Below are 21,872 nucleotides of genomic sequence, written 5' to 3' on the forward strand. Positions count from 1 at the left end.
CCGAGTTAATTCATTTTTAAGGGTAACTCATACATTCAATTTTTGAGCTGAGGGCTAAGAAAGAATACAGGTAATGGAAAAATTTTCACCTAACAGATTAACATAGTTTTTTTGAAAGTAGAGTATCAGTGATGATGTTGGTCTGTAAACTGATGCATCTTATTTTTATTTATTATTTTGTGGGTCATGGAGCTTGAACTCTGGGCCTGGGTGCTGTCTCTGAGCTCTTCAGCTCAAGGCTACCGCCCTACTCCTGGAGCCACAGCCCCACTTCCCGTTTTCTAGTGGTTAATTGCAGAGTCTCATGGTATTTAGTGCCCAGGCTGGCTTTGAACCTTAATCCTCAGATTTCAGCCTCCTGAGTAGCTAGGATAACAGGCATGAGCCACTGTGCCTGGCTTGACAAATCTTATTTTAACAGGTAGCAGTAATATCTATTAAAGATTAAGAGCACAGAGCATAAATATGATATTCTTACCATTCGTGGCAGTTGTGTGACGAAAGTTTTGGCTTTCATCTCTAGCCTCATGTTTTCGTCATAGTATAGTACAATCTGCAATGACTTGTTAACCTTTAAAACTCTGTCTTCTGCTAGAATGTAAATTTCTATTATGTCCAAGATCAAGGCCAATTTATTCTTTGGTTTATCCCCAGTACTTTCCACACATGTTTTATTGCTTATAACATAGTAAGCACTTAATCAATATTTTCCTTTAACTCAATAATTCCACTTCAAGGTGACCATTTCTCCATTTAGGAGACTCTTTTTGACACAGTAATTTCATTTTAGAAAAATATGCTGTATATATTGTCACATATCCATGGAAAGTTTCACTGCAGTACTGTCTGCAGAACTGTGTTGGTATCTTTCAACCAGTCATGCTTCCGATTCCTCATCTCTTTGATCTAACGTTCCCAGGCTTGATTTCAATTCCATTGTTATTAGCCAAGAATACCACATGTTCAGTAACACTTTCATACTATGAAGTTATGTAAAGTAATATTTGTATGTACTATTATTCAAAATGTGCTGTAAGTGGAAAAAGGCAGTGCCAATCCCTGTGTTTAGCATGGTAAAAATGGCTTACTCCTAAAAATAAAAAGACGCAGATGTAACAGTATAGCTTTCACCAATGTACTCTAACCCTATTTAGGAAATCCTGAACCTATTGTGGGAATATTTGCTGTGAAACCCTGGAGTAAAAGAGCCCCACATCACCTTGCTCTGAAAAATTTCTAGAAGCTTATCCTTTTACACTTCAGCTCTATGGGGTTTGTGGGTATCTTGGGCATTGAAAAGGAGGTTTATCCAAGTGAAATAGTTTGGGTAGTATTGAGCAAAAAAAAAAAAAACTTAGGGTCAGTGAGTTAATTAGGTAGTTATATTTCAGTGATTCTAAGTGGACCTTACTCTACAGTCCTCTCAAAGTAATAATAAACCAATCTCTCCACACTAACTCATCCAAAAAGTACTTGACAACTGTATCCTCCTTTTTTTAAAAATGTAATTTTATTGTCAGGGTGATGTACAGAGGGGTTAGTTACATACACAGGGTGGTGAGTACATTTGTTGTCGAACATTGTTACCTCCTCCAATGTTTTTCTCCCACTTTCCCTCCCCTACCATGCCTCTCCCAAGTTGTAAAGTTCATTTCCAACATATTTTCTTGTGAGTATTCCTTCTAATATCTTTTTCTGATAGTCTAGTGACCCTAACCACTTGCTGCTTGGTAGACTTGTGTGTGTACATAAATATGTGTGTCTGTACATATATAACACACATATATGCATTATATACATATATATGTAACACAAAATTATATATATTCTATATATACTTTATACTATATATATATGTATATATACACACAAAAATCAATCCCTAGCCCACCAGGGACTTACTAACAATAAGTACAACATCACTGCAAAGCTTCTGAATAATATTTAGTCATACAAAACTTCTGTTGTTCAAGAAATCCTTCTGTGAACAAAATCCTTACTTGTCCTCTTTCCCTTTTGTCTTTCTGTATACCATCTCCCGGAAACTGGCGAGGATCTTATTCTCTCTCTTTCTCCTCTCTTCTTGGTTGAAGGAGGCCAGTGCTCTTTTCTCATCAGCACTGTAAATCTGGTTCTCTTTACGAAGTCGTACAGCCTCCATTCTGCGATGCCTGCTACCACTCATGACATAACCTGAGCATTCAAAGGAGGCAATCTCTTCACTTGTCAACCCAATTTCACCTCTTCGTGGGATTCGCTTTCCAGCTTTTACGTACTCAGCCATGGCTGCCCCTTCACCCGGGAGCAGAGCGTGGCCATAATTCAAAGGTTTCTCATCTTGACAGGTATGTACCACAGGTGCTTCTGGACCTATTAACTTCACTGTATCTGAAGTCTTCGACTGGTCAATCCAGATGCCTTCTGACAATGCCCGTTCTGCAGCTTTACAACTTGTACTGCTGGTTTCTTTTTTACTTCTCTTATTCTTCTTTTTCTTGGCTTTTTTGGCCTTATGTTTCTTTTTCTTCTCTTTCTTCTTGGCTTTTTTGGCTCTCTTTTTATCACGGTCAGTGCTTGAGTTAGTCTCAGAGTCCAAATCACTGTCGTCCTCAGAATACTTTCTGTGTTTTCTTTTGGAGGATTTTCTCTTTTTTGAACTGATCTTTTTCTTTTTGTCCCCGGAGTTGGTATCTGCACTAAGGCTCTTTGGATTCTTGGGTTCATCCTCCACGGGTGTGTGTTCATCGGAATCTGGCTCGGGGAACTTGGGTGACAAACCCCACACCTCGGGCGCTCCCAACTCACCAATCCTCTCTCTCTCTTTCAGCCTCCTTTGCCGATAGCTCTCTTCCTTTTCCTTCTCATGGTCGACGGCCCGCTCACCAGCATAGCAGTGGTGGCGGCGGTATGGGCCACAGTAGACTGAAGAGGAAGACGAGGGGAAGGCACAGTCGCGGAGCGCCGAGGGCCTCGCTCCACACCCAGCGCGGCCTACCCGGTACGAAGCGTGGACGCTCATCCCGACTCGAGAGGGCGCCTGGAGGGTCTCACCGCCACGCCAGGGAAAACATCGGGGCTGTACCAACGACGACGACGGACGTGGTGGTGGACTCTGGGACTGAAAGTCCTTGGAATATTGCGAGCCAGACACTGGAGCCATGAGCGGCGTCGTCAATGGCGGTTACTAGGGCCTGCGAGGTGGGGCGGGGCTTCTCCTGCCTGCGCAGGCGCACTAGGGGGGATTCCCCGCGCCTGGATTTGGATTTCACTTCCGGCTCCATTGCGTTGCTGGGTGAGGGCTGAATTCACCCGTGGCTTTTTGGGAAGTTGGTTTTCGAGAGTGGTGGAGGGGAAAGGTAGGCACCCGTCTTCACTATTTCCTAGCTTTGTGCCTTGAGGGGATGTGGATGGGGAAGTTGCCACCAATTATGTGGAAACAACGCCTTCACGTGGATGACCGCCTTTTACTTGTCTTGCCACTCTTTCTTCCTACTCTCACTTTTGGCTTCTTTTTTGCACTTAGCTTTTCCATAAAAGGATTCCTGTGCCTCCATTTCCCCCCCCTCCCTTTCAAAAGGGACTTGCCGCCGGCCTCTGGTGTCTCACACCTGTAACACCTGCAAGCTGAGATCTGAGGATCACGGTTCAAATCCATCACTGACAAGTCCATGAGACTCATCTTCAATTAATCACGCCCCCCCCATAAAAAAACGAGGGTGGAGACATGGTTCAAGTGGTAGAGCATTAGCCTTGAGCAAAACCGCTCTGCCCATACCCAGAATTCAAGTCCCAGGTTCGGCGGGAGCAGGAAAATACTTGGTGACTTGTAGCCATCATCATGAAACAAATACTTTTACTGATTTCTGAACCCTTTTTGTTTCTACTGGAAACAAAGACTAGAATTATTTTGGAATTGTTAGGTTCGAAGGGCCACAGTACCAGTTATTTTGGTTGGGACACATTCCACCTTGCCACCCCCCCTCACTAAACATGGATTGTTTTGGTAAGCATGAGATTAATAAAGCTACCTTGAAAGAGATTATAAGAACAGATACCAGATTCTTTTTTTCCTTTTGTGTTTGCAGAGGGCAGAGCCCATGCACCTTACAGCCCTTCTGGTTTCTGCATTTGCAGCAACAACTAGTACTGCAGTCTTAAATCATTCGAAGTATGCTAGTGTGGCAGCTTCACTGCTACTACAACCAACCACTTTCTTGGGTTCTTGCTTTTTATACTCAAAAAATGAAAGACTGACTCAGAACATAACTTTGCTGGCCAGACTGTGGCTGAATCTGAAGGGTTTTATACTTTGGGAAGTCATGCTCTATGCAAATGAGGGGTAGTATAACCAACCAATCAGAATATCCCTGACAGCTGTAGCTGTGGCTTATTTTTTATGATAATTAGGTGTTTGGGAACGGGATTCTCATTGGTCACTTCTTGTGACATTCTGAATGAGACCTGAAGATAACAGAGTCCTCACCGTTAGGGTTGTGGGAAAGATAATTTAACTTGAGAAGGAACAACTAAGAAGGCCTTCTGGAGAAGCAGAGGTGAGATGTTTCCTGCTGGGATTTTTGAAACAATCTTGTATTTTTTTCGAAGTTTAGCTCCACTAGCCAGGCAGTGTGTGTGTGTGTGTGTGTGTGTGTGTGTGTGTGTGTGTGTGTGTGTGTGAGTGTGTGTGTGTTGGGGGCAGGGTGTCTTGGGGCTTGAACTCAGGCCCTGGGTGTTGTTCTTTTGCTCAAAACTAACGATCTACTACTTTGAGCCACAGCTCCACGTAGGCCTTTTTGGGAGGTTAGTCAATTAGAGATCATAGTCAGGCTTTCCTGCTGAGCCTGGCTCTGAACAGCAATCTTCAGATCTCAGCCTAAGTAGGTAGAATACAGGTGTGAATACACTGGCGCTTAGCTTACAGCAATTCCTTCGTAACACTGTTGTAGTTTTTCCAATTATCTTAAATGTGTCATTTCAGTTTTTCTCTTCTAATAAGGGTCCAAATAAAGATTTCAGTTGTATTTGGTTGATGTCTACTCAGTCTCTTTTCAGTCTCTTTTAGAGTATGGCGAGTCTTCTTTCTCCTGTATTTTCAAAATGCCATTTGCTGAAGAAGCTGAATCTTCTGTCCTATATAATGTGTCGCATATTCTGAATTTGGCTGATTCTGTCTGTCTGTCTGCCTGCCTCTGTCTCTGTGTCTCCCCCCGCCCCAACTCCAACAACTTTCCTGTGAATGGAAACAAGGCTAGGATCTCTAATGGGTTAATTCGGAGAAGACTATCGAGAGGAGCTTCCTAGAGTGCCCAGGAAGTGATTTTGGTCCCACTGAGGTTTCCTATGCTCTAGCCTCAACTTCTCTCTGTCTCTGTTTAGGGTTCACATTGTAACCCTCCCGAGGATATCCTTTGGGAGTATTTATTGGGAATGCGGAGAACGCTGCAAAGGCAAGTGGAGATCGGCACTGCCGCAGCTCCGGGGGTGTCCTTGCTACCCAGTTTTACTGGCAGATAGATGTTCCTCATCTTGCAATAATCCTATGAAGATAAACGGCACGCAGCTAGAGGTGAGATCCAATACTGCCTTCGCTCAGGATGGCTAGAGAATTGGGACGAAACGCAGCGCCGGATGCCCACTCTTCAGAGGACCAGACGGAGATCGTGACTGTGAAGGTGGAGAAGGAGGAGTTGTCCGCCGTGGCTGCAGACTCGGGGACACCCCGCAGTCCCGTCCCGGGCCCGGAGTGCTCCCGCCAGCGATTCCGTGCATTCCGATACCCGCAGACTGCGGGCCCCCGAGAGGCGCTGAGCCAGCTGCGGGAGCTCTGCAGACAGTGGCTGCGGCCGGACCTGCGCAGCAAGGAGCAGATCCTGGAGCTGCTGGTGCTGGAGCAGTTCCTGACCATCCTGCCGGAGGACCTGCAGGGCTGGGTGCGGGAGCAGCGTCCCGAGGGCGGGGAGGAGGTGGTGGCGCTGCTGGAGTATTTGGAGAGGCAGCTGGCTGAGCCCATGCCGCAGGTAGAAAGAACAGCTTTAGTGCCTGTGCATCCTGAGCTCTCCCAGCGGGGGCCAGGCCTTTCAGGTCCCGGGGATCTCAGTCTCTCTGTACCGTGAACCTGGTGGGCAGTCAGGCAAACACACCTTGACCTCAGAAATCAGATCTCTACATACATCAAGGTGTGCAAAAGGCCGGGGAGAAAAATCTGGAAAGACCCGTCTTCAAATTAGCCACCACAAAGCCAGAAGTGGAGCTGTGGCTCAAGTGGTAGAGGGCACCGGAGGAGGGTGAGCGCGCGCACACTTACACACACCAAGAGTGTAAAAGCCGTCAGACCTGCTGATGTGATGATAGTCAGTTAGCAAAATGCGAAACAAATTTGTGACACAGTACACTTGGGCTTTTAAATGAACATGCCAAAGAAAATAGCCTAAGTGAGGAGGGTTAAAACCTGGTCGTTTCGAAGTGATGATTGGTAAATGACACTTTTTTTTTTTATTTTGCAATGTGCACAGAAAACAAATGGAATGATGGAGTCCAATTTGGCCACATTGGCTTGTGGCTTCCATTAATAATGGACTGACTTCTTAGAAACTAGTAAAACATAACATTTTTTCCTCCTAAGTTCCTAGAGCATTGATTTTTGAACCTGTGGTTAAAAAATGGATTGGTTTTTAGTTCCTCTGCCTGTCTTTTTTTTTTCTTTTAATTGTTTTTGTAATGGTGATGTACAACGGGGTTACAGTTAGGCAAGACAGGTAAAGAGTACATTTCTTTTTGAATGATGTAACCACTTCCCTCCTCTTCTTCTGTTTGTTTTTTGACACTGTTTTCTCTTTGCATGGTTCAGTGTCCTTGTGCACATTCAAATCCTCAGAGGACTGAAGTCCAGAATCTTGTAACCAGTGACCAGAAAACCAAGGCTGTTGTATTGGGTCTATTTAAAAAAACTCTATAACACTGAAAAAAACAAAAAAAACCAATCCTAAGTCTCAATGCTCTATAAAGGTTGTAAATTCTGAGCTGCACATGAGAAAGTAATTTGAAAACAAATTTAACTATAAATACCTAAAAAGGAAAACTGCATTTAATGAAAACACACCATATGTTCAGCTCTGTGTTGGATGATTTGTATTTACTACTTTCCCAAGCCCCATAAGTTAGAAATATGCCTTTTTTTTGTACATGCTTGGACTTGAATTCAGGGCTCATGTACTATTCCTTAGAATTTTGCTCAAGGCTGGCTGGTGCTCTTCCACTTGAACCACAGCTCTACTTGTCTTTCTGAGGATTAATTGGAGATAAGGATCTTTTGGACTTTCCAGCCTAGGCTAGCTTGGAACCATGAGTAGTTAGGATTACAGCCACTGGTGCCCTACTTCTTATTTCTCAGGTAGCAAAAGATGTTAGTATTGTTTTGAAACTAACACCGGCTTCCAAAGGATTTTATAAGAACAAGAGAAAGCACACAGTACTGATGATTAAGAGCCTGTATGATCTCCCATCTAGTATTTCTACTTATAAGTTGAGTGACTTGGAAAAATTTTTAACACAGGGCTTCTGTTTCCCAATTGCAAATTTCATACAGTAATGGTTGACATGAGTCAATATTAATAAAGCTTTTTAGAATCAGTGTCTGGAAAATAAAAAAGCAGTAGCACCTAGAAAACATGGACATATTTGATGAGTACATAAAAGCCAATAATTGCTTTTAGGTCTCAACAGGAGACCCAAGGCAAGAGTCAGTCTGTTGTAAGGTAGCATTGTTGACACCAGCTGAGAGGTCCCAAAGCAGCCAGTTGTGGCCAGTGAAGGCTCTTCTCAAGCAAGAATTTCTGGGATTACAACCCTTAGAAGAAAGAGGTGAGTACTATCCTCTAGGCAGAAAAGCAGACTGCTTTATCCTTTATTTGCTTATCTTTATCTGACTCCTCTTAGTTTTTCAGAACCAAAGAAGAAAGGCCACTAATAGCTCTGCAAGCCATTTAGCCACGCAACTAAACCATTTCTATTACTTCCCTCCAGCAAAACTTGAGGGAGAGAGTTCTAGAAACATAAAGCGTGTTTTCTTTTTTATGTTGTATTCATTTCACCATTCCCACAAAGGATTCTTCCTTCACTGTTTTGTTGTTGGTTGTTTCTTTTAATAAAGAATTTATTAACATTAATTTTTACATCATATTTCAAATGACACATTTAGCAAACAAGTATTCAAGAAGGGAATCTCTATATACAATCACTGGCACTTAGATTTTAGAACATAATTAAAATTGGGCTGAGGGTTTGTATGTCATAGATACATATTAATCTATGTAATAAAACATATCTATAGAGTCATATTTCCAATACCATGTCCATAGTGTTGGTTTTTTTGTTCGATGTATATCTGCAGGAGCAAACCTGAATTTCTTAAGCCCTAGAACTGGAGTTGGAAATGATCTGAAACTTTAAAAAGGAAAACACTCTGTATAAAGGTCACACATTTACTAAGCTAATTTTTACCTTGATTCCATAAAGCAGGGAGGCTGAAGGCTAGGACAAATCTCTCCTTTCCTTCCCTCCTTAGTTCTCCAGGTTCCTGGACTTGCTGGGAGAGGAAGTTGCAAAGAAGATGCCACAAGAGCTTCTAAGTCCACTGTACAGGCCCAGGTGAGCTGGAACCCCTTTTTCTCCCTGGAACCCTGCACCTTTTAATATTGTTGGGCTTTAGGTTAGATTCCTTCCACCCAGTACTACTCCACTCACCCTAGGTTTAGATGAGATTTGAGTTTTCTCATCTGACATTGCTTACTGAGTATCCATTTGGCTTTCCTTTAACAGGCTTGCTCCTCTATCTTGGAAACTTTTTTCTGCTTCTCAAATCTTTCTTACCCAATCTTTTTGGTCAGCCTTTCTTCAGTGGAATTTCTTCAACAAGGGCAATTTAGAAAATGCAAATTGAATGTTTTGTTACTGTGGTAGTTTAGGTTTTTTTTTTTGTTGTTGTTTGTTTTGGGGTTTTTATGGTGGGTGAGGGGACTCATGCTGAGGTTAAACATAGGACTTCATGAAGTCCTTCTTCTTCTGCCTTGTTTTGTTTCTTAAAATATACTATACTATATTCATATATATATGAATATAGTATATATAAGTATATAGTATATATATGAATATAGTATATATATACTATATTCATATATCTCCTTTTTGGGAGTGATTATAAGCAAGCAATACTAGGTGGGGGTCCTTATTGCTTTAGGGATTGCTGAAAATGGAAGATGTGGCCCTGAGCCTTTCCTCCAGCTGGACACAACAGGATTCATCTCAGATGAACTTCCTCAGAGATGAGAGACAGAAGAATGGTGGTGGCTTGCTTTCCTTGGGTAAGACTGCTGGGCACTAATTCCTTTTGTGTGTCTCTCCCCTGCCCCCTTGTTTTTATTAGAAGTTCTTGGAAGCTTTGCATCAGAATCTGTTTGAAGTTTATTTTGATACACCATTTCTGAATCCTTGTTAATGACAAACTGTGTAATTAGCTGCTTAAAACCCCTGATTTGCCAGGGACTGCTGTCTTATGCCTGTAATCCTAGCTGCTCAGGAGGCTGAGATCTGAGGATCATGGTTCAAAGCCAGCTCTGGCAGGAAAGTCTATGAGATTCTTCTCTGCAGTTAGCCGGCAAAAATATCAGAAATGGAGTTGTGGCTCAAGTGAGAGTGCACCAGCCTTTAGTGAAAAAGCCAAGAAACAGGGCCCATCCCTGAGTTCAAGCCCCAATACTGGCACAAGCATGTTCACACCACGCATGCACGCACAAAACCACAAAACAAAATCCCCTGACTCTTGGCTTTCTTTTCTAGCCGAACAGTATTCTAGTCCGTTTAAGTAATATGAAACAGAAATAGCTCTAACAAAGGTCTGCTTATTACTAGTTGCTCCCTTTAAATTTCTAGCTCTGACAAAAGAGCAGAAGTTGATGAGCCTTTTCAGGAAATGGGCCATGACCTCATAGAGGGTAGGAGTTAGTAATGACTTTAAACACTGACTGTAGATTCTGTCCTTGGAGGTGAGAGCAGAGGCCCAGAGGGTACCTGACTGTGCAGAGATTACATAGCTGACTGGTGGCCTGATGGGGGATTCAGTTTGGAATTTTCTATTCTGCTGCTGATTCTATTTGGGGACCTTGCCTTTGAAATAATCAGCTTGATAACAGCTTGAATCATCCATCAGTGATCAATTTCTTTCTTTCTTTCTTTCTTTCTTTCTTTCTTTCTTTCTTTCTTCTCTCTCTCTCTCTCTCTCTCTCTCTCTCTCTCTCTTTCTTTCTTTCTTTCTTTCTTTCTTTCTTTCTTTCTTTCTTTCTTTCTTTCTTTCTTTCTTTTTTGCCAGTCCTGGGCTTGAGCTGAGGGCCTGAACTCTGTCCTTGGACTTTCTCAAGGCTATATAGTTCTACCACTTGAGCCTCAGCACCATTTCTGGCTTTTTTTTTAATGTATGTGGTACTGAGGAATCTAACCTGGGCCTCTGTGCATGCTAGGCAAGCACTCCACCACTAGGCCAAACTCCCCGGTCCAGTGATCAATTTCTTAGTCCCCACTTTCTTCACTTCTAGAAAATCTCAGAAATCTTATGTCTCTGTTTAGTGTCTCCATCTGCTCAGTCCTTTTAGTATCTAAGTACAGGTATATGGCTCTGCTCATTATTCTTATCACTTGCACCCCAAGCCATGAATCTTTCTTTTGTATAGTCTTTGAATCACCACCTTCTTTCTCTTCCCTCCCTTCCCAGTTGTAAACTGTCCAGTGTCCCTACTGTCATTGTCAGGCTTCTTTTATTTCCCTTTACTCCCATCCTCATTTTTCAGCACTTAAATCTTCATCATGGCTTGCAGAAACCTCTGTGGTTCTTATCCCCTTGCTCTTTATTGCAGGCTTTTCTTTCATTGCAGGATATAATTGACAATCCCTGACATTTGTGGTTTCAGATCCAGAAGTGCAGATTAAGACCAGTGACATGACTGTACCTGGAGGACATTCAGATAGAGAGCCTAGTCAGAGACCAGGCCCTGTGGGTGAGGACATTGCACAGGCTTCTCCAAATGCAGAAGCTGCTGAGCCCCAGAGCAAGTTACAAAGAAAGCCGAAAAGTGCCACGGGAACTAGGCGGCACTATTGCCGTGAATGTGCAAAGAGTTTTGCTCAGAGTTCCGACCTGACCAAGCACAGGAGAAGCCACACTGGAGAAAAACCCTACGAGTGTGAGGACTGTGGGAAGACCTTCATAGGGAGCTCAGCCCTGGTCATTCATCAGCGAATTCACACTGGCGAGAAGCCATACGAATGTGAAGAATGCGGCAAGGTCTTCAGTCACAGCTCCAATCTTATCAAACACCAGAGAACCCACACTGGGGAGAAGCCCTATGAGTGTGACAACTGCAGGAAAACCTTCAGCCAGAGCTGCAGCCTCCTTGAGCATCACAAAATTCACACTGGGGAGAAACCATACCCATGCATATGTGTGGCAAAGCCTTTCGGGGGAATTCACATCTCCTAAGACATCAGAGGATCCATAGTGGAGCTAAAAATATTCAGGAGCCTCAACATGGAGAAGTCTGGGAAAGTGACGGTAGAATGGAACACCATTGGGAAAATACTGAAACTCCTGTGTCTTATAAATGTAATGAGTGTGAGAGAAGTTTTACTCAGAGTAGAAGCCTTATTGAACATCAAAAAATCCACACTGGTGAGAAACCCTACCAGTGTGACACATGTGGAAAAGGCTTTGCTCGAACATCATACCTAGTTCAACATCAGAAAAGTCATGTAGGGAAAAAAATTCTGCCACAGTGACCTGTTTCATGTCTGTCAATGTTGGTGCCCATTTGTCAGTTGAACTGAAACCACCAGGGAGCCTTTACTGGACACAGAAGTTATGGGCTAGAGCCATACCAGTATACATCATCAGGGGTTAGACAGTATAGTCTGGCTGAGATGAAGTATGGTCTATGTTCTAGAGGATGACTGGATCAAAACTCATTTGATGAAAGACCACAGGAGTGTTGTCTAGATGAGGCTTTTGTTCTTAGGCATTTGACTTGAGTGGCTTCCCAGAATAGCTACTTGCCTTCAGCCAGCACTTGTTTTCTCTCTTGATTTGAGGATTGCTGCTTTTATCATTTATTTTGGCCACAATAAATTCTACATGAGTTGGTCAGATCTGTGAAGTCTTTTTTACCTTACTGTGCCTTGCATATAGGTGCTAATTTACTAAATATGCCAGTGAAGTGAATTTTATTACTCTGAAAATCCATCTTTAGATGTCTGAGGAATTGCTAAGGTCATTTGTGTTTGTGTCTGGGGAGACTGTTATGTTTGTTTACATTACACCTACCCATGTGCATGGTAGGAAAATATTTGTTTTAAAAATATTAAGGTCTCATATTCTGAGTTCTTTGAGGTCAATGTGGGTAGTTAGAATGCCTTAAACACATTTTACTCATTAAGATACTGGGAGATTACTCATTTAAGAGAGCTCTATTTTTTTTATGGGAAATTTTTTTCACAGGTAAATAAAAATCAATTTATTGTCATATAAAAGTGATTATGATTTTGATGTAAATTTTATAATGTTCAACATCTTGTTCATTACATTTTATATACCTTAGGCCTATCCAAGTTCTGTAACCGTCTCCATCTGAAACAAGGGTTATAACAGTTAAACTTAAATTTCTTCCAGGTTAGACGAATCACACAAAACATTTATCATTATTATTTCTGACTTCCAAACTGTCCTGTGGTTTGGGAATAGGAAAATTGAGTTAGTGACTTGGGTTTCCAAGTGTGTGTGGTGGGAGAAAATGTGTTTGTTCAGAAACTCTCTGAGATAATTCTCAGTGAAAAGGAAGCCATGGAGCTGGCTCACGCCTGTAACCCTAGCTACTCAGGAGGCTGAGATCTGAGGATTGTGGTTCAAAAGACTATGAGACTCTTATCTCCCATTAATCACTAGAAAACGGAAAGTGGGGCTGTGGTTCCAGGAGCAGGACAGTAGCCTTGAGTTGAAGAGCTCAGGGACAGCACTCAAGCCCAAAAGTTTAAATCCCATGACTCCCCCCCTCCCAACACACACAAAAAAAGGAGCCCACGAAAGTATCAGCTTGTGAAGTCAAGACACAAAATCATGAAATAAGGCTTTTGTGATAGCTGATATTTTTCGTTTGAATTACCTATGTTCTTCAAAGTGAATAACTTCTTTTTAGAGGTTTGAGTGCAAATACCAGCCTTCTGCTTTGCCAGACTCTGTCGTGGATGGCTCATATCATGTTCTAGTGGAATCCTTGACCAAGTTGCTTTGGTTTTTTGTTTTTTGTTTTCTCCTGATCACCACCATAGTGGATGTTCTTAGGTACATTTTCTGGATTCCTGCTCTGAAGTACTACGAGATGACTTGCTGGGCACTGATGTCTCTCATCTGAAATTCTAGCTACTCAAGAGGATGAGATCTGAGGACTGTGGTTCAAAGCCAGTCTGGGCAGGAAAGTCCATCAGACTCTTACTTCCAATTAACTACCAAAAAAAGCCAGAGTGGAACTGTGGCTCAAGTGGTAGAGCATGGAAATGCAGGGACAGTGCCCGATTCTTGAGTTCACGATTCAGGATCTGTGCAGATTCATCAAAACCAAAAACAGACAACACCCCCTCCTTCCCCTCTCCCACCAAAGGCTCTCGCTTTGAAAATTCCCTAACACCTTTAATGGCCTTCAATATGCTCCCATTTCAGTCTAATTTAAAACTTCAGCTTTGAAATGCTCTCTTGACTTTTCTATACTTCATTTTTTTTAGCCTTTAATATTTCCTTTTAAACTAGCCTATTTTCTACTAAACTAGCTTAACTATTTCCACAAAGCTAACCATCTTTTCTCCCCTTAAACTCTACATGTCTAAATAGTTGCTAGCAGTTTCAATCTAAATCACCAAACTCAGCTGAGTGCTTGTGGCTGACACCTGTAATCCTAGCCACTCAGGAGGTTGAGATATGAAAATTGCGATTTGAAGTCAGCTCAGGCACGAAAGTCCATGAGAAAATCAGAGGTGGTGCTGTGGCTCAAAGTGGTAGATCACTAGCCTTGAGGGGAAAAAAAAAAGCCAGGTCCCAAGTTCAAGCCCCATGACCCCCACACCCCCCAAAAAATTCAAACTCATAACTGTTACCATCTGTCCATCTTTCCTTTGGTGTTTATTTCTGATATTACATGAAGAGATTTATATGAAAGCTTTTTACATACCAGAAAGTATTATGCAAATTTATGCAGGCATAACTTAATGAGATTAGTTATGAACCACCGTATCTCCTTTCACTTTTTTTTTTTTGGTGGGACATGGGGCTTGAACTTGGCCTGGGCACTGTCCCTGAGCTCTTCAGCTCAAGGCTACCACCGTACCCCTGAGCCAAGCTCCACTTCCTGTTTTCTAGAGGTTAATTGTAGATAAGAATCTCAGGTCCTTTTGTACACTGATGGCTTTGAACTTTGATCCTAAAATCTCAGCCTCCAGAGTAGCTAGGATTACAGGCGTGAGCCACTGGCGCCCTGCTCCTTTTACTTTTGTGCATATAAAATTTTCTCTGTAGGAAAGAGAAATATTGTAGAAAAGTATCTTTAATGCTTATTAACATTGTAAGGAACAGAATTAAGTACTTGTTTGTGTGTGTGTGTGTGTGTGTGTGTGTGTGTGTGTGTGTGCACATATGCACACATTCCTACAACCTTTGGCTTAAGCTTTGATATGGTAAAGTTGATAAGGCTTGAACACAGAAAAGGCAATACAATAATAAGTGCCCTATGAGTGGAAACAGACCTGTGGAAATTCAGAAGAAGAAAGATTACAACCTGATCTGAGCCATTATTTTCACACAAATAGGGTAACTATTAGAGAACTGAAAAGATTGCAGTGATTTTTGTCCAATTAAGAAAAGACAAGTTAGAAGAAATACATGTATTATGGGGATCTTCTCTACCAAGGTAAGAATCTTAATTTTTTTTTTGGTAAGCAATGGAAAGCCACTGAATTTTAGGATCAGAATATTATCTAGGATATGACTTTGTGGTTGAACACCTGTCGAAGTTGCACAAGGCATTGATTTGAAAACAAAATGTTAGCAAAAAATTGTAGTATTGAAAATTTTTCAAATAAAAAATAATTTTGCTGGTCTTCAGATATCACACTTTTGTCTAAAATTATTTAGACAAAAGTTTATTTGTAAAAGAGTGAATTATAAAAAGGGGTTTACTTACAGCCTACTGACATAGTTCAATGAATTATTTTCAAGTGAAATTAGAGCCAATAAACTGTTTCATTGAGAAATGGTTTCCTGCCTTTGGAAGTAACTTTCTGCCTCCACTTCCACTGTCAGATGCCCTTTTCCTACGCCAGGAGCTAGAGTAACGTGGATGAAACCTTCTTTGAATCTGTACTCATTCTGATCACCAATAGCTTTTAAGATAGCCTCCAGTTGCATCTCCTTCAAGGCATCTTCTTGGAGGCTGCCTCTTTAGCAATAAAATAATAGAAAAATGGCAATAACTGATGATAGAGCTGATAATATAAGCACATGTCATAGACTTGAAGTGATTTAGTAGTCAAAGGGCTAGAAATAATAGAAAAATATTGGGCCAGGTATGCTGGTGCACATCTACTGCATCTCAGCTACTTGGGAGATACAGACCGTCTGTGACTAGATCACAATTTCAGACCAGCCTAAACAATTGTCTTGAAAACAAAACAAAACACCACTAAGAACAAAAGGAGTGGAAGTATGAATCAAGTGTTATGGAAGGACAAGATCCGGTCACCCCACCCCCCCAACATATCCACAAGGAAAGAAAACAAAGATATAACACCATAACCTTCAAAATATAATATAGACTTTCAAGTTATTCTGACATGGGTTTTACTTTTTTTTTCACTGATTGTGTTATCTTCTGCCAATTTCCTATGTTATTTCAAATCATAGCCTCTTTATGTGTAAATAAACTATAATATCTTGCCAAATTCATGGAGAGGGTTAGGAGTACAGTTTAGTGGTAGAGTGCTTGTCTAGTATGTGGGAGACCTTGGGTTAAATCTATAGCAAAGAAAGAAGGGGGTGGGGGCTGGGAGCATGGCATACTGGTTGAGTGCTTGCCTAGCATGCACAAAGCCCTGGGTTTTGATTCCTCAGTACCACGTACACAGAAAAAGCCAAAACTGGAGCTGTCACTCAAGTGGTAGAGTGCTAGCATTGAGAAAGCCCAGGCCCTGAGTTCAAGCCCCAGGATTGGAAAGAAAGAAAGAAAGAAAGAAAGAAAGAAAGAAAGAAAGAAAGAAAGAAAGAAAAAAAGAAAAAAAGAAAGAAAGGAAGAAAGAAAGGAAGAAAGGAAGGAAGGTAGTGGGGAGTGAAGGAAAATTCCCTTGCTTAACAGTTCATGCACATTACTGAATTTCTGTATAAATAATTTGAACTCAGTGGGTTGTGCTAGCACACTCCTATAATCCTAGCAACTAGGAGAGTAAGACAGAAGAATGGGAATTTCAAGGTCAACCTGGGCTACATAGCCTGGAAATAAAAAGAATGTTGAACTCATTGCATAAAAATCAAATTAGAAAAAATGAAATTAGTACTGTGCTTATTCTTAACTAAATGAACAAACCAACATTTATTGGAATCTTGAGTTTCTTAGCCTTCCAAACAGCCATTTAAGGCTGGTAATATTTTTGCCAGGATAGGGATCTGTAGACCTTTAAAAGTTAGCATGGAGTGGAACATAGTGGCCTGTAACTGTGGCCTCAGCTACTCTTGGAATTGAGGCAGATCCTTTCAAACCAGGGATTTAAGAAAAACCTGAACAAGATTGTGAGATACTGTATCAAAAATAGTAAAAAAAAAATAAAAAAAAAATATATATATATAATCAAAGACATTAGCCAAAAAATGGTAGCAGGGATAAGCCTTATGAATAAAATTATCAATTAATAATTAATGAAGTTCGAGATACATTGTTTTGTGCATATAACTCTATGGAATTAAAATTTTAACAGTTACTTTAGGTTGGCTAGGCAAAACTTTTCTGTAGTTCTCAATAGACTCATATTTACTTTAGTGGGGAATATCTGCTGAGCAAATTTATAAGGGACGGAGATTTTTGGTATGGGAATGAACCAGGAATCGAATAAATCTAACAAATGAAGTTTGAAGCTGGAATAAGAAAGGATCAAAGGGTGGGAAAGTTTAGAATTGCTCAGCTGGGTGGTGAATAAGGAATTAGCTCCCTAGGAAAAAAATATACTCATTGTTTTGGATTTAAGAAAAGATTCTGTATCCCGACGAGGATGGGATTCGAACCCACGCGTGCAGAGCACAATGGATTAGCAGTCCATCGCCTTAACCACTCGGCCACCTCGTCACATGGGATCGTTGTCAGCTCAATCTGTTCCACCCTGCAGGGCTCCCAAGAACTTATTTACAAAGCACTTAATAGCCCTTCCCTTGCTTAATCATCACAATCACTGTCTGAGTCAGGCGCCCGACAGTGCAGTTGCAATCATCAGAAAACTTCAGTGAATTGATTTGGCAAGTACTTGATTGGTTGGACCCTTGTTCAGCACACTTTGCTGGACGCAAAGCCAGGTGTCCTACTAAGGCAGAGCTAGCAAATGTCTTGCTGGCCCCTAATGAGAAAGGGGGATCTTCACCTCTTCTCTCTGCAGCTACATTTGCATTCTGCATTGGCGGTTGATTTTCCAGTTTTGGCGATCAGAACTTCTCACGTTTCTCTGTTTTCTGAAAGGTTCTGGAAATGTCACCCAGAGATTCTTCTTCTTCTTCTTCTTTTTTTTTCCTTTTGTTGCAAGCCGGCCCGCCAAGGAGATGCCCCCCCCCCCCTTCTTGGTTAACCTTCTCTTTGACTTGGCCATTAACCAGTCTATGACAAATCAGCAGCAAGTGTGGACATGTTTTGAAAAGCAACAGTGAACTGGCATCACCCTGATGGGCTAGACTGACCTTGGTCAGGACAGTGGAAAAAGAGCCTTTGTATCAAGGGCAAGATTGGTCCCACTATTCCTATTTCTACTATTAACTGAATAAGAGTTTCACTGACAGTTTGACTTGGACAAGTTGCAAGGCAGGGAATGCATGTGTCTTGGTCAGAATATTACACCAGTGTCAGAGTGAGCAGACATGTTAAAATGAATTATGTAGTGAAATATTTTAGGTTTAACTTAAAAATCACCAGAATGAAGTTATTTTCTATTAATTAAAACTCTTAGGTTAATGAATCTTATTTTTAAAGGAAAAGTTTATGAAGTTGTGATATTGGATGAGTTAAATTTAGCAATATGCTTAGAAAGTTGTCTGGCAAGTAGTAATCAGTGTGAGTCATTTAGCATTATCGCAAATTGTTTTTTATTATTATATTAACAATAAATAATACACTACTAGCTAATTTTCTGCAATTCTATCCAATAAGGAAAGGAAATCTAGAAGAAGAAAAAAATCTCCCTTCCTTCTAAAACCACCTTTACTCAATTCACAGGAGAAAAATCAAATGGTGGACAAATGAATTTGAAGCTAGTTTATCTAACTAATACATAAGGATAGTTAAAACATTAATATATTATTTGTCTTTCCCTTTTCCTTTACATTTCTGAAAATTTGCCCATGAAAATTGAAATTGGCTCAGCCAAGTTGATGCTTCATTCTATTAAGACCTATTAAAATGTACAAACTTCAGGGTCTGGTGATGTAGCTCAGAGGTAGAGTATACTTAAGCAGTATGCATGAGGTTCTGTGTTCAATCCTCAGCATTGAAAGAGAAGAAAGAATGATGAAGTTCATCCCCTTTCTTAAACCTGATACCTATACTTGGATGGAATATACATATTGTATATCACTACTTTTACCAATTGAAGATTAATCAAGATGGAATACTTAGTAATGTACAATTAAGCAAACTAGGAGATGTGATTAAATTTTCTATATAACCTTCAATTATTTTTCTCTGTTTAGTTTGGAAGGGTAAGCTGTAGAATAGAATGCACAGTATTTTTTGTTTTAGATGATAGACAGCCTTAACATCCATGAGGGCCACTTAGATTTAGCTTAATGGTCTTAAACGTTGGGCTTCCATATTGTATTCAAAGGCATATTTATGGATGCATGTGTATATATCTGTGTATATTATACATAGTCATTGTTCATGTAGCTCAGTATGAGTTCATCATAGCTCAGTATTTTCCAGTCTTACTTGACACACACACACACACACACACACGCACGCACACACACACACACACACATTCACGCACGCATGCATGCACGCACGCACGCACAAATACATACAGAGAATGAAGACAGCATGAAACTTTTGCAACTTCTGGAAGACATTGATGACGTAAACAAAAAAATACTGATAGGTAAGACCAATTGCTGACAGCTGGTAGATCTAAAAATAGGGCTGCCACAGACCGACTCAGCGGGAGTGCAGGGAGACCAAGTCTGGATTCACAGGTCAGGAATGGATTCGGCGATGACAGACAGACACAAACGCAAGGGAGGTTTGAAGTCTGCTGCGAAGTTTTACTTGTTGAATGTGAGATTATATACAGTCAAAGTAGGAGCATTTTCTTTCAGTTGGCATAAGGTCAAAAGATTACAATCATGTTTAAGAATGGTTACAGGGTACATTTTTCTGAGTAGAAAAGAAACTTCTCCCTCCCTTCTAAGGAGTTATGGTTAATAAGTCAGACATTATGGTTAGGCGTCATCCGCCTTGGCATTAATCACTATTAGCTTTGTTTACCATCTGTTTTCTAGTTCTTCCTATGATTCTGTTTCTAAGTTAGTAATTATTACCCTGTGCCAGGAATTGTAAAACCTTAAACCTAAGAGTCCATTGTTGCTGTTCAGTTAGAGCACACCACGGTGCTCTAGCCCTTCTAATCCTTTCCCATGTGATTCATTAGGTACTTGTAACATTTACACAAGTAATGCAGACGCATTAAAGGCATATTCAGGTAAACTAACATTTATTACTAATTCAAAGATCATGTTTTCCGTTTTAGTTTCTAATTCTGTCTTATTATTAATAGAATGCATTGAGGTCATTAAGGCTGCTGTGGGTGTGTCTTGCGCCAGAGTAGCCAGGCATGCATTTTTAGTTCCTGGAGCATCTAGTCGCTCAATTAATTGTTTAGGCCAGTAGCTGACACAGAATATTACTGCCATACCATCAACTATCAGAAATGAAAAGAGTGATAAAAGAATCCCAGCACCCAGTATTATGAGCATTCCACGCATATGTCCCGGTCTCTGCCAGGCACCTCCAGGAGGCCTGATCACCGTTGGTGCGAACCTCAGGACTGGCAGCCATTCAAGCTCTTTCTGCTCCATGCTGCACAGACTCCACTGGAGTGGGTGTGGCATAGGGCTATGAAACTTTCAAACTTTCTGTATAAATATTTTTGCAACTTTTTATTACCCTTTATTTGAGTATGGTTACTAATGATTAAAATTTTAAGATAAAGATAAATTCAAATAAATTATTTAAAGTCAGAAGAGTAGTGACAGCCAGATGATGTTCTGAAATGAAGATACTTAGAAGTCACCAGTAGATTTAATAAACCAAGTAACATATTATCAAGTAAGGTATTAATAATAATCTCCCCCCCAACCCGATGGTACTGGGGTTTGAACTCAGAGCCTTGTGCTTGCTAGGCAAGTAGTTTACCACTTGAACTACACCATTCTTTACATGTGAGTTCCATCTTACATCTAGTTGAAAGTGGCTAATACTACACATAAGCAGTCTGATTCCACAAACTATTGCAGGGCAGTGGAAAACAGTTCTCTTATGTATATTGTATACCACAGTGATTGTAACTATTGCTCCTTCCTCAATTGAGTAAAGTGCCTGGGTATTCTTCCTACAAAAGCTAAAGTTCTGGCTGAGTGGTAGATTGTTTGCCTAGCATGCATGAAGCCCTAGGTTCAATTCCTCAGTACCACTTAAAAAGAAAAAGCCGAAGGTGGTGCTGTGGCTCAAGTGGCAGAGTGCTAGCGTTGAGCACAAAGAGGTTCAGGGATAGAGCCCAGGCCCTGAGTTCAAGCCCCACAACTGGTAAACAAAAAGCTAAAATTATTTCTCAATTCTTGCTGAATTATAGGGGACCACAACCCTTCCCAATTTTCTTTCTTTTTTTTTTTTCCAGTATGGATCTGGATTCCATTTTCCATTTCCACACAGAGAGCATAAACTTTTTAGGAAGACATTTGATTATAACCTTTGAATCAGAGTCTGAGAAAAATTATCTTTTGATGCCTTGCCTTTGTTCCTCTGTATTTATCTGCCCTTCAGCTCTGAGGCCAATCAGGTGACCTTACATTCTAGTTTTTCCTCTCCTGTCCCATATGAATGGATATAGTTAAAACAATGAGAGCAGTCTTGGGGAATTTAGCTAGGTATCCTTTTGGTTTCTCTTCCTAAACTTGACCCTTGATCCTCCTGAATGGCTAGAATTACAAGGCCACCATACCTGGGCCACAGAAGCCTTGTTCTTAAGAAAGTAACTAGACAAAATAAATTTTAAAGTATTTTAATTATCATTAATTTCAAATAAAAGCGCTCATGTGACAAATGTTTCTGTTATCCATGGTTGTGATAGTACTTATCACAATGAAATGAAAATGAAGAGAGGTGTCATAAATATCCAGAGATGTCACTGAAGTCCAATTCCTCAACTCAGCTCGTATTTATATATATTCCTTTTTCTTTTTTGGGAGGAGGGCAATACTGGAGTTTGAACGCAGGGCTTTAGTGCTGTCCCTTAGCTTTTTTCACTTAAGGCTAGCACTAGATCACTTG

General features: G+C 40.9%; 2 protein-coding genes and 1 non-coding gene across 3 annotated transcripts; 1 reads left to right on the forward strand and 2 right to left on the reverse strand.

The window, feature by feature from the left end:
• Positions 1-1,497: 1,497 nt before the first annotated feature.
• Nkapl (NFKB activating protein like) lies at positions 1,498-3,185 on the reverse strand. The gene has a single exon (XM_090356186.1). The coding sequence runs from the start codon at positions 3,158-3,160 to the stop codon at positions 1,997-1,999; it is 1,164 nt and encodes a 387-aa protein (XP_090212312.1). The 5' UTR covers positions 3,161-3,185; the 3' UTR covers positions 1,498-1,996.
• Positions 3,186-3,298: 113 nt separating this feature from the next.
• On the forward strand, positions 3,299-11,909 carry Zkscan4 (zinc finger with KRAB and SCAN domains 4). The gene is given in 7 exon segments (XM_090356181.1): positions 3,299-3,356; positions 5,377-6,017; positions 7,713-7,860; positions 8,564-8,646; positions 9,236-9,359; positions 10,959-11,483; positions 11,486-11,909. Coding segments are annotated over 6 exon segments (1,641 nt in total). The 5' UTR covers positions 3,299-3,356; positions 5,377-5,594; the 3' UTR covers positions 11,824-11,909.
• Positions 11,910-17,332: 5,423 nt separating this feature from the next.
• Trnas-gcu (transfer RNA serine (anticodon GCU)) lies at positions 17,333-17,414 on the reverse strand. The gene has a single exon. It is a non-coding gene; the product is annotated as a tRNA-Ser (tRNA).
• Positions 17,415-21,872: the final 4,458 nt, after the last annotated feature.

The sequence above is a fragment of the Megascapheus bottae genome, chromosome 22 (assembly GCF_031878675.1).
Source record: "Megascapheus bottae isolate mThoBot1 chromosome 22, mThoBot2.hap1, whole genome shotgun sequence".
NCBI classification, from domain to species: domain Eukaryota; kingdom Metazoa; phylum Chordata; class Mammalia; order Rodentia; family Geomyidae; genus Megascapheus; species Megascapheus bottae.

Coding starts and splice junctions, on each gene's coding strand:
- Nkapl (XM_090356186.1), bottom strand. CDS start 3,160: ATGGCTCCAGTGTCTGGCTCGCAATATTCCAAGGACTTTCAGTCCCAG.